General features: G+C 39.4%; 1 protein-coding gene across 1 annotated transcript in view; it reads left to right on the top strand.

Annotated features, from left to right (window-relative positions):
• Positions 1–1287: 1287 nt before the first annotated feature.
• The window catches only part of LOC118746085 (ribonuclease Oy-like), a 91574-nt gene continuing 80646 nt past the window's right edge, over positions 1288–12215 (top strand). The window contains exons 1-2 of the mRNA XM_036479850.1: positions 1288–1342; positions 1403–1961. Coding sequence (XP_036335743.1) covers positions 1888–1961 — 74 coding nt within the window. The 5' untranslated portion in view covers positions 1288–1342; positions 1403–1887. The remainder of the gene's footprint in view (positions 1343–1402; positions 1962–12215) is intronic.

Here is a 12215-nt window from a genome sequence, read left to right as displayed (position 1 = left end):
CTCACCCTGCCCCTACCTGGGTACGCCCTTGTACTATGTACATATCAGGGATGTTGCGAATATTTGCATTCGCATTCGTTATGCGAATGATTCGCATTATTTTACACATTCGCATCAAATGATACGAATGTTTTGCGAATGCGAATGTCTACATGGGCAGAGAGTCCACTCTATATTGTTGAAATGGCTATAAGTCTGTCTAGCCAGGGTGCGGACAATAACCGGCTTTTAACTTCAGGCGCTAAACGGTTAAATATTATATCAAGCAACACTGATGGACCTTCAAAAAGTACTGCTAAAAGTCTCAAAGCAACCTAGAAATAATTTTGAATTCCTCAAGCGAAAGCGAAGGCTCGGTTGTAGAATCTGGAGACATTAAAAATGTGAAATTAAAGCTCAATTGAAGGCCTATCTTAAAGAAAAAGGAGCTCATCTCGGTTAAAATCCTCTCGATTGGTGGAAAACTAAACTACAATACGACAAATTGACAGACCCGCAAATATTTGAGCGCTCCACCCGCCAGCGTTCCAAGTGAGCAATTGTTCAGTGAAGCCGGCCTTATAGACGAGCCTAATGGGCGAAAAGGCAGAAAAATTACTTTTTTTAAATATAATATGCCCCTTTTGAGCTTTGACTACTACAAACAAAAAAAAACTATTAACCACTCGTTCAATGTTCTAATAATTTACAAAATTTTTAAGTACTAAAATCGATTACTTATAGGCAATATAGACGGTGCGTCTGACTCGCGAGTCAACTGTGTACGTGTTGACTCGCCTTTCGACTACACACATTTGAGTCATTCAGAGTCATACCAGAGTCATGTCGGTGTAACTTACACATATTTATTTTCATTAACACATCCAAACCGACTCGCGAATCAGACGCACCGTGTATGCCGCCTATTAAGTTGATTATAGCTCTTTTAATGTTATTCCTAACATTCGCATTCCGAAAATTCGCATCCGCAAATGTGAAAAATATGACATTCGTAACATCCCTAGTACATATGTACATACCGTACACGATCTTGAAAGATGACACAACCCAAAATTACACGTTTGGCAGAAAATGCGAAAAACTGTATTTTAGCACATGCTAATCATTTAGGCAAGGGAGACTTTACCTTAGGGTTTTTCAACAAATTATAACAAAAGTTTGCTCCAGCTTTTGCTGAAATATAAATAAATGCTCTGTGTACATTTTTAGCGTACAATTTCAAAAATTCCAAATTTTGAATTGTGTCACTTTTGAAGATCGTGTGCGATACGGTCTCGGTAAATGCCTCATTAGAGTGCTACTAAAATGAAACGGAGAGAAGGAACTATGTTGTCAGATACAGGTATACATTCAAACATTTTCACACAAATATTACGCTGTTAGTTAAATGCTTTTGAAACAGACGTATTAACACACAAGTGCTTCGACAATGCGATGCGGAAAAACGTTAAAATAGCAGCAAATATGCAGTGAAAATTGGTGAAAAGAAAAATATGACCAAGAAAATGGCAGAAGAATATGGCGGTGCTGAAAACTCTTGAGGAAACTGGTGAAAATAGAGAGCGGAGCGTCAATAACAATGGACAAACCAAACAAACAACTATGTAACTGCAATTTAGTATGTACATACATAAAGAACGTGACGAAAATAAAAAATAGAAACGATAAAAAGCAATAATAAAAAACAGAAACGCAACTTCTTTTGAAACAAATTCAGCAGATTGCTAAACAAGTGACGAGCAATATTCAGCAAAAGCGAAACTTCAATAAAAATAAAACTACGAAAATAAAATTTAATTCAATAGAGGAGCAATCAAAGTGCAAATTAAGTGGAGGTTATTAACTAAGATTAAAGCAGGGCATCTCGTGGTAACATTTTGATAGGAAATGGGGCAAAAACTAATATTATGGGCCACATTCGGCATAGTGTTGCTTACCACACAATGGCTGGACGTGATTAGGTAAGTGACAATGGAAAAAACAAAACTGTCCATTTTAAAGAGGAGTACTTAAATAGGAAATAATGAAACATAAAGCAAATATTAAATCAATGTTAAGAAATAATAGATTAATGTGTCAAAAACTGGGCAATCGCAAAATCAATTTCATAAAAAAGGGTGATAGAAAAAGTACGCAAATGTGCAAAGACTGCATAGACCAAGGCAATATAGTCATATTCATACACACATACGCGTATACATAAGTATGTATACATACACATACATACTATATGTTCACAGTATGCAAAAAGTATATTCGTACACCAAAAATTTAATAATTTAAGGGATACCGTATTGACGAATTTGATTACATCAAAAGAAAAATAATTACTGTTTTATTTAATATACAATGTATATGCATACTTTCGTTTTTGAATGAAATACAAACCCAGCTAGCCAAATTCGGAGCGCTCCGAATATGGAGTGAAAAGGGACTCCCACAGCAACACCTCGAAGGAGCGTTTTCGGAATGATCCGAACACAGCAGAGTGAAAAGGGAGCCAAAGTGTTTTTTTTTGTTATATTGGTTTTCCTTTCATTCCCAGCCAACCAGTGGAGTCCATAGGGTGCCCAATTAGGACTCCCTGTGCGGTGCGCTTATGCTCCTAGGGAGGCTCTGAAAATAGTCCCAAAGGAGCATATCCGCCGAAGAAAAGTGCTTTCTCAGTATATATGAAATACAAATCTCCCTGAGATAATCCGCAAAGACTCTGCGGACTCCCCTATTCGCCTATGCTTTTGTGAGAAGGACTCCTTAAATCATCCGAAGATAACTTAGACGGAGTGTTTTGGGAGCGCTCCGATAATAGACCGAAAAGGAGGATGCACAGTTTTTCAAAATGCTCCTAATTTAATTTATAATTTATATAATTGAAATTTTCTCATTTCTTTTTATTAAAAAATCTTTAAATTAAAGAATAGGATTTAATATATTAAATATTCAGTAAAAAAGGAAAAACTGTGAAATACTAAATAAAAAATCTTTTTTATTTTCTTAAGACGGAACCTCTATTGGATTCGTTCCCAAAACCAGATAAGTTTGTAATAAATGCGCCTTTCAAGCTCTAAAGCTAGCCAAATGTATGCATTATTGCTTACCTCCGAATGCATTCGCAACTGTCATAACGTCAACAGCTTTTTTTGCGTGGTCTCAGCCATGCCCAACGAGAGACCCAGGGAGTGTGCCACTCCGACTAGGAAGGTCCATAGAGACAGGGGCGTTAGTCGAGTTGGGTTTAAGGGGCATGCGAATAAGTGTTGCGAGTCATGAGGGACTATCCACATGCCGGGCACTCATCGGGCACATCTGCATTTATCCTACTCACGTAGCCTGCTGCCAGAGCGAAGTTGGGCGATGGTGGTGCAAGTCTCCCTAGGCAGAAGAAGCTTTGTCTCGTTCACGTCAGGTGTCGAGTTGGTTTAAGTCGAGACCGACTCCCCGTGAATGTCATTTATGGCTTGTTGGCGCGGTTATTTTATGAACATCTGGACTTCGTTCGCTAGCTCATACAGACGCCTTCTAGGCGGGAGTTCTATGGCAAGCAGGTGTCTGCTCGGGTGAATTTGAGCCTCGTCGTCTAGGTGGTACTGTGGCGGAATTAGTATGCTCGACGTGAATTCCCAGCTGTAGTTTGACCTCCTTCGTTCAGCTGGTAGGGGGGGAGAGTTAGGCTCCTTGCAGTGAAGAAGCGAGAAAGTTCGGAGAGGTATCCGTTTACTTTCGAGCACAAGTCATCAATTCAATTCCCGGAGCCATTGTCGAGCAGTCGTCAGCATAAGGTATAATAGAGACTCTCTCTGGTGGTTGAGGGAGCTTTCAGATATACTAATAAACAGAAGCAGGGAAAAGACGCCACTCTGTGGACCCCTGTTTATTATTATTATTATATATATGAAAAGAAGTGACGATCCACTGCTTTACATTCAGATGGAGCACTAGTGTTACCACCTTCAGCTCGAAGACCCCTGTTTAATTTTCCTCGATTTTCTGGTTTAATCTCTGAAAATTACTAATGAAAGTCGACCACCGTTTGAGCTTAAGTGGGAGAGAGGAAGCCTTAATGTCTTTTATTTAGAAGCGTGGAGTGGCTGACGGAATCAAACGCCTTTGACCAATCCTACGCTACTAGGAGTTGTCTCTCGCAGGGGCGGTTTCGGTTCAGATCACGAGTTATCTGGCTGTTTATGGCATTAGCTGCCGTTGTTGTACTGTGCACTTTACTCATGCCTTACTGGGGTTAGGTGGTACGTATAGTGCGGGAGCAGCAAGGCCTCAAGTGTCTTAGCTACCGGGAAAGGGGGGTTATCGGTCGATACGGCTCTCTGTTGTTAGCCGGTTATCTGGAACGATGAGAGTGGCCATGGACAACTTGAGGACCTTGGTGAGATAATCTACCCCGCAGGTCACACTAAAAAGTAAAATAAATAGAATTTGGCTGTAACTGCTGCTTTTTAGGGAATGTTGTATTTCGGACATTGTATTTTATAATCGATAATTTCTTCTTTGTATACTTTATTCGCTATTCTATGTTTTATCGTATATCGATTGGTCTAAGTTCACTGTTTGTGAAATCCTGCGGAACACCAGTAAATGTATTAAAGGAATTTTCGTTTTACAGTTTTCATTCCTTGTCGCATTGTCAAGCGGAATAAAAATATTATATTTAAATAAACCCTCCAAATTACAAAGAGGATGTTTTATTTATCACACCCATAAAATGAACAACTTTATTTTTGTTAGAAAAAATGTCAAAGCCAACCCCAACTAAAGTGAACCGATCGCCGCCAGCCACTAGATCTTCTCGGAGCCATACAGTTACACAACAAGTAGCAGCACCGGATACCGGCGAATCTTCCTCAGAGTATTTGACTCGTATGTACGACAAAAGTTAACGGCTATGATGGCGGAATTTATGAAACTCGTTGCCAATTCTACCAACGTGGCAACAATAATGGAGACTCTGCAAGGCACTTATGGTCACCCTGGGCAGCTAATCAAGAGCCAAATTATAAAAGTGCGAATGATCCCAACAAACATTTAGGTTTGAGCTCAGCTTGAAATTAAATTGACAACTAAGGTACTTCTCACATCTCCAACGTTGTTTCTCAACAGTACCTCAAGTGGAGGATCATAGCGTTCTTTACAAAAAGGGCTTTTTTCTTTGTATGAAAATAGGACTATTTTTCAAAATGAGAAAATGCTAGTTCTCAACTTGAACTCCAATGTAATTCTCCAATTGGTCTCAAACATATCATTGAAATACTGAAAATGAAATACTAAAATAACTTATAATAATATAATAATAGATTGGCGCTTACACATATGGTAGTGTTTGGCCGAGCTTCTCCTCCGATTTGTGGCGTGCGCCTTGATGTTGTCACACAAGACTGTTTGAACATTATTTGAAGATACTTTGAAGATTATTTACTTTTTGTTGGTAATTTTCCTTTATATAGCTTAAGTTTTTCACTTGATAATTAAAAATTCCGTTGTCTACCACTTTTTACGTATCTTCGCGTGGGTTATAGATGAGTTGGATAATGATGTTGGATATCAACTAGAGAACTATGAGTTTCTCCAAGGTTGGAGAAAGCAATAGCCAATGACAGTTTGGAGGCGTTGGTGAATATTATAACACACGTTTTTAAAGAATGCCAAAGGGGAACATCATTTGTCTAAACCTTCATTACTGAGTGAGCTCGTTGGAAAATTGCCAGTGCAGAAGCAAATGCAATGGGCAGAGAAGTGCTTGCAGTTGGACCACCAGCCAGAATCGTTGATTTTAGTGAATGGTTGAATAATGTTCGACGTTTAGCACATATAGTAGCGGATTCTTTGACAATAATGTCGAATACTTTTAAGGAAAAGAAAACACCTAAATTTTCTATATCAAATGCTGTTCTTCGTTTTGTTGCTGTTGGCGTTAGTCGTCGAAAGTGTTTACAGTGTAACGGTGAGTGTTCACAATTAAAATAGTGCCGAAGTTTTTTTTGGAGTTTAGCGTTGGTAATCGAGGTGTTTTTGGTGTTTAAAATGGGGACATCATGTAAGGAACTGTTATTCACGGAAGCGTTGTGGGGTGGAAGGATGTACTCAAGCACACAATCCTCTTTTACATATTTCGCAATCAATACCGCAGAACGCGTCTGAAGAGCAACATACGGACGATGGAATCAGTCAACATGTCCTCTTTCAAATCTTGCCCTCTAAACTGTATGCAATCGGAATTGATAGGGCCAATGTATCTATAATGAGCTTAATGAAATACATAAGATGATGAACCAGTTATTTATGTTAAAGACTTTTGGGGTAAAAGCCGATTTAAAACCACTTACATCATCAGCCGGTGAGAGAGTTATTTTAATATTGAAATCTACCAGTAAGCGCATTGGAAACCGATATGAATCTGGGCTGATTTGGAAAGAAAACTTAAACCGTGCTTAAAATTTACTTGCTAGGAAACATGATCAAGTTTAAATAGCACTGGAATAGCTGCGCTTGATTGTAGTTGGCTGAAATGAAAAAAGTGGAAAAAGCACAAAGAGCTTATAAGGCGAACTTAGCACAGTGCGAAGGCAACTGGCTGAGTCAGCTGGGGTCGTCGGTTCGAATCCCGCTGAAGAAGTCTGATGAGGAGATGTGGTGATTTCCGAAATGGCTATCACTTCTACTATTTTTTCAAATTGTTGTTGCTTTTCCACAGTAGTTTTTCATTACAAACGGCCTCAAGCCCATTAAAAATTTTGAATATAATTGTTAAGAAAAAAAAACAAAACCGACTTCAATTCTCATATACAAATTATAGAGTGCCGATATTTTATCCATGTTCCAATGAACGGGAATAAACTAACACCCCTATTCTGCAACTCTTTCGTATTCGGATTTTGCTACGAATCGTAGAAATAGTATGCTGCAATCCGAATCGTATCTTCGTACTTTCGAAACTCGTAACAATGGCATGCCTAAAAACGAACGAGTAAGTTATTTTGCGTAATTTTGTACGAAAACAATTCTGTGTCGGAGGCGAGATAAAATATGTAAAGCGATGTGTGTTTGCAGGAAATATTAGTGGGGTTCATTTAAACAGATAAATTTGCTTTTCACATATACGTATATTTTTATCCACTGCTTTATATAAACGAGCAAAAAAGAATCTTTGTTGCCCCTTATCGATATACTTGGGTCCGGTTCAGTTATTTGTACAATGATTTTCAGATTTTGTGTCCAAACGCATAACCCGAATCCAAAAACTTTAACATACACGTGTAATCGAAGGATTCACATTTGATTTAGGATAAATATTTCAAATTTCCTACTACTAGCTTATTAATAAACTCGGTTTGCACTATGCACATTTTGCAAATTTCGACGTGGGTTCTGCGCAAAAATACTGTGGATGGCGTAGCCGGAGTGATATTCACAATAATACCTTTGTATACCTTTGACATGCGGAAGCCCCTCTTCTCCGGCAACACAGAAAGGAGAAGTCTACTTAGTAAGGGTTATAATCCCTAAGCGCGGCCGAAGGCAGAAGCAGGCGCAACAGGTGGTGGACCTAACAAAGTGCATGTTTTCAATGCCTTGGAAGAAGCTGTTAATGCATTAACTGGATTGAGAACCAGAGCTTCAGGCATAGGAGGAGTTCTGGCTTGTGGTTCAACAATTCAACCAGAAGCTGACATAGATGCGCCCATGGTTACTTTGCCCGACATCTCCGTATACCTTTGTGAATCCATTGCCATAGCGCCCTCTTACTCTGCTGCTATAATTGCAAATTCATCAGAATCCATCATTTTCCTCAAAATATGTAAAATTAACCAATTTTACAATAAACAAGCACATGATGAGTGTTTTTTTAATTCCTTTCCACTTTGTTTTCCTTCATTCATTTATCTTTGAAAAACAACTGATAGCTGGCAATGCTGCACATGTTTCCGCAAGGGTTGCAGCATGTGGATTTTTCGTTTTTCGTAGCGTAGCTACGAATTACGAATTACGAAAATTCGGGTTCTAGAATAAGGGGGTAAATTAGTATGGAACCACCTCTGAGCTACCGCCTTTTCTTAAAAAAAAAAGAGTTATCGAAATCGGTTAACGAGGTCCAAAGTTATGCGGTAAAATACATAAAGAATTCAAAATATTCCGACTTATTAATAACCTCTTCCTTTTTTTGAAGTCGGTTAAAAAATTAAGAAAGATTCCGAATATTATAAGGAATATTGCAAAATAATTATCATTACTTAAAAACCATTATGCGAAAAAACTAGAGCCTGAAGAAGCCGCTTTACGGCATCAACGAACATTTTACTTGCCTCATTTTGGAGTGAGAAATCCCAACAAAGCAGCTATACGACTCGCATTCGACGCCTCAGCGGAAGTTAAGAATTTTTGGTTAAATAAAGCATTGCTGTCTGGACCAGATCTAAATCAACCTCTAATTTCTATTTTATTCAACTTCAGGCAGGCCACAGTTCCAGTATCGGTGATATTAAAGACTTGTTTCACCAAATCATAGTTCATCAAGCAGAGGTTTTAGTCTTTAAACCCGATTGAGACGTATGTAACGAAGCGATTGGTTTTTGGCGCAACGTGATCGCCTACCGTTGCACAATTTGTTAAAAAAAAATTTAATGTTATCAGATTCTGGAAGACATCAACGCGAGTTGTTAGAGGTATTGTTGAGAAGCACTTCGGCGACGATTATGTTGGCTGTTTCCCGAGCGAAAAGGAAGCGATAGACATTGTCAAAGAGGTAATCTCCATTCACATGCAAGGTGGTTTTGAATTTCGGAACATTGTCTCTAGTTCTAACGCCTTAATTGAAGCTGTTGGAAGCACAGCGCACGAAAACTCTGATTTTGTAAATACTGAAGAAAAAATTTAAAGAATACTTTGTAACGAAGCGTTTTGCTTGCCCCGATGATTCTTCTAAAATGCTGGGGTGTACTCGCCGTGTCCAGGGTTCGTTACAATAAATTTGTGGTTTCGGGCTCGGGTAAATCGTACTTTATTATTTAATTTTCCTTAATTTCTATAAAAGAACATATAACAAATAACAATTTGAAACATTCGGTAGCGTCACTTGCAGTGGCTGGGTAGCGGCTCCTTGTTCCGTTAGGCTATAGTGGCGTGGCTTTAGTACTGGTGGGCAGCGCTCTGCTGACGCCGCTGAGTGGCGCGCTGCTAACGTCTATAAGCGGTGTTCTGGCCGCGTCGGTATGTAGCGCTCTTGCAATGTGGGTTGCGCTCATGAACGAAAGACACAAGATCACGCGGGAAGGAAAGAACGAAAAAAGTTATTTTCTAGCTGCCGAAATCTCGACGCCATCTTTGATGTAAGAAGTAAACAACGAAGAGAACGGAGAAAACCGCGAAATCGTTGAACGCATGAAAAATAATTTTTATTATGCAAATTCTTCTATAAATCATGCCGTTGTGTTAAATTATTCTTTATCTTATGTGTACACACGTTGTCACAAGCGAAAATGAAGAAAATTGCAGTAAAAAGCCACCACCAAATTGTAAACAACGAAGAAATGTAAACAAACGGTTAATGTCAAAAACGTTAAACTTTTTTCCTAAATGCGATTCTAACGGGCTAGTCTCCAGCCCGCGTGATCTTGTCTTTTTGGTTCATGGGTTGCGCTCTGGTCGTGCCGGTGAGTGGCGCTCTAACAACGTCGGTGGGTAGCGCTCTGGTGACGCCGGTGAGTGGTGCTCTAACAACGTCGGAGAGTGGCACTCTAGTCGCGTCGATGAGTGGCGCTCTGATGACGCCGGTATGTGCCGCTCTCGCAATCTCGGAGAGTAGCGCTCTGGTCGTGCTGGTACTGGTGATCGGCACTCTGGTAACGCCGGTGAGTAGCGTTCCTGTTGGCGTCGCTCTGCTGACGGCGGCCGAGCGGGTGTCGTCCGTACGCGGCTTCACGGTAGGCTGTGGCGAGCGGTGATCGAAGCCGACTTTGGTGCTCGCTACTTCTGAGTGGTGATTTCTCGTCTTGTTTTGTAACTATAACACGAGCAATCCCTCCATTCAGTTGTAGGTGTTCAGCGGCGACCACAGCTCCGCGGACTGACTGTTGAGCGGCTGTGTTTTATCTTTAATAGGCTGTGTGCTTTATGTTGCGTGTCGCGCAACTACATGTTGCGTTGTCATGGCACCGAAGATGCTGTCGGGTGTTGCCATGACTCGTGTTGTTTGACTGGCTGTTGCGTGATGTATTGCTAGTTTATGTGTGGCTGGTTGTTTTGATGGCGGGTATTTGTATGGGCCAAATTCCTCAGGGATATTTGGTCCTCACAACTTAGTATAAGATGGCTACTAAAACTAGATGTGTTCGTTTACACCTTGAAATTTAACAAAGTACTAAGAAATATTTCGGGTTTTTCTCGTAAACCTTCAAAGAGAGAAACCTTGGCTGTTAACTTTTCAGTATTTGATCCCTTCAGGTTTTTGACAAACTACATTATTATGGCAAACATTCTGATGCAGAATATCTGGAAACCCGGTATTAATTGGGATGACCCTATAACGTATGAGATATATCGTTGGTGGAGGCTGTGGCTAACGCAGCTGAAAAGTGTGGATGGAATTCGAATAGAACGCTGATACTTTGGAAATTTTGAGAGAGCGTCCGTGAAATTGAACAATTTTGCGGACGTAAGCGAACAAGCACTTGTAGTTGTAGCGTACTGGAGAGTGGTTGATGGTGGGAAGGTGAAGATAAAATTCGTCGCTGCACAAACCACCTGTGTACCTCTACTCGTACCCATATGCAGTAAAGTGGTCCAAAAATGTATGTAAAAAAATAAGGTCGGCTTTTTAATGCCGCCATCCCCCTAGGATTGTTATATACCGAAAAAAATTATACCCCTATTTTTTTATTTTGAATTAAAAAACAATTTAAGGAGTGCTCAAAGCGCTCAAAGTTTTCCATGTATTTTATATGGGGAAAAACCACCTTTTTGTAGAAATAGTGTAGAATTCTTGAAAATCAATATTTTTCGATCGGAAAACTTTGCTTATCTTCAGGAGATTCCCGGCAATAATACGCAATTGTTTCTTTAACAATTTTTCATGGTAACTATATTTTAAGGTCCTCAACAGCCCTTAGAAAATGCATTGGGGGGACTAATAAAAAATCTTTAATCATAAAAAATTATCAAATAAACAATTGGATATTAATACTGGAAGTCTCCAGAAGAGAACCACACTTTTTCGATCGAAAAATTTTGATTTTCAAGAGTTTTATACCATTTCTACGAAAATTTGTTTTTTCTCCATATAAAACACATGGAAAACTTTGAGCGCTTTGAGCACTCCCTAAATATTTTTTGATTTCAAAATAAAAAAATACGGGTATATTTTTTTCGATATAGAACAATCATAGGGGGTGCCGGCATTAAAACTCCGACTTTTTGGAATTTTTTTGGACCACTCTAATATGCAGTTATGGGGGTTCGATTAAAGGAAAGCATCATCAAATGCCACGAAGTTAGCGTTAATCGGTGCATCTTTTAGAATGATTCCTATACAGAAATTCGATGGTTTAATTCAGATCACCGTTCTTACGGTACGACGATTTGTAAAAAATCTTAACCGTAAGCAGCAGTGGACGCTGGGGTGTATCTCTTAAAATACCTGCAGGAGGAGGTATTTTTGCAGATTTTGAAAACCTACGGCGAAGGGGTGCTATTGCATCTTCTTCTTCTTTTTTGACGCTGTAACCGCCTAACTGCCGTCTCTAAATTGGAGCGCGAAGCGTTGCGTTTTCCATTGTCATCAAGTGTCAGCGCGCGCTATCCCCAAATCAACGCGGCGTGATTTTTGACGTTTTCTCATTTCCTCTCGTTTTGACGTAGAATACGTCTTACGTTTCGATACGGAGGCTATGCTCAAATATTGTAGTTGTAATTTTTAGAGCTTCACAAAGGGGTCTCAAAGACAAAATGCCAAACATTTTTGTAAGTAACCAATTCGGTCTGTATCGTAGAAACAACGGTAAATAATGGCTTATTTTGGGGTCAATTTTTAGCCTATAAAGTGCTCTAGCAACTTATGATTTGCAGATATAACTTTCATTTTCGGGATCTAGATTCTTTGGAGCAGTAGAAATATTATCGTGTACAGATTTTATATAAATTCAACAAATAATGAGCATTTTAAGGAAAACAAGTAAGAAAGTCTAAGTTCGGGCGGAGCCGAACATTAAATA

Source organism: Rhagoletis pomonella, unplaced genomic scaffold (assembly GCF_013731165.1).
Source record: "Rhagoletis pomonella isolate Grant_MI unplaced genomic scaffold, Rhpom_1.0 Rhpom_scaffold_00010, whole genome shotgun sequence".
In the NCBI taxonomy this organism is placed as follows: Eukaryota; Metazoa; Arthropoda; class Insecta; order Diptera; family Tephritidae; genus Rhagoletis; species Rhagoletis pomonella.
Note: the sequence above shows the minus strand (reverse complement) of the source record. Positions and strands in the feature narration are given on the sequence as shown.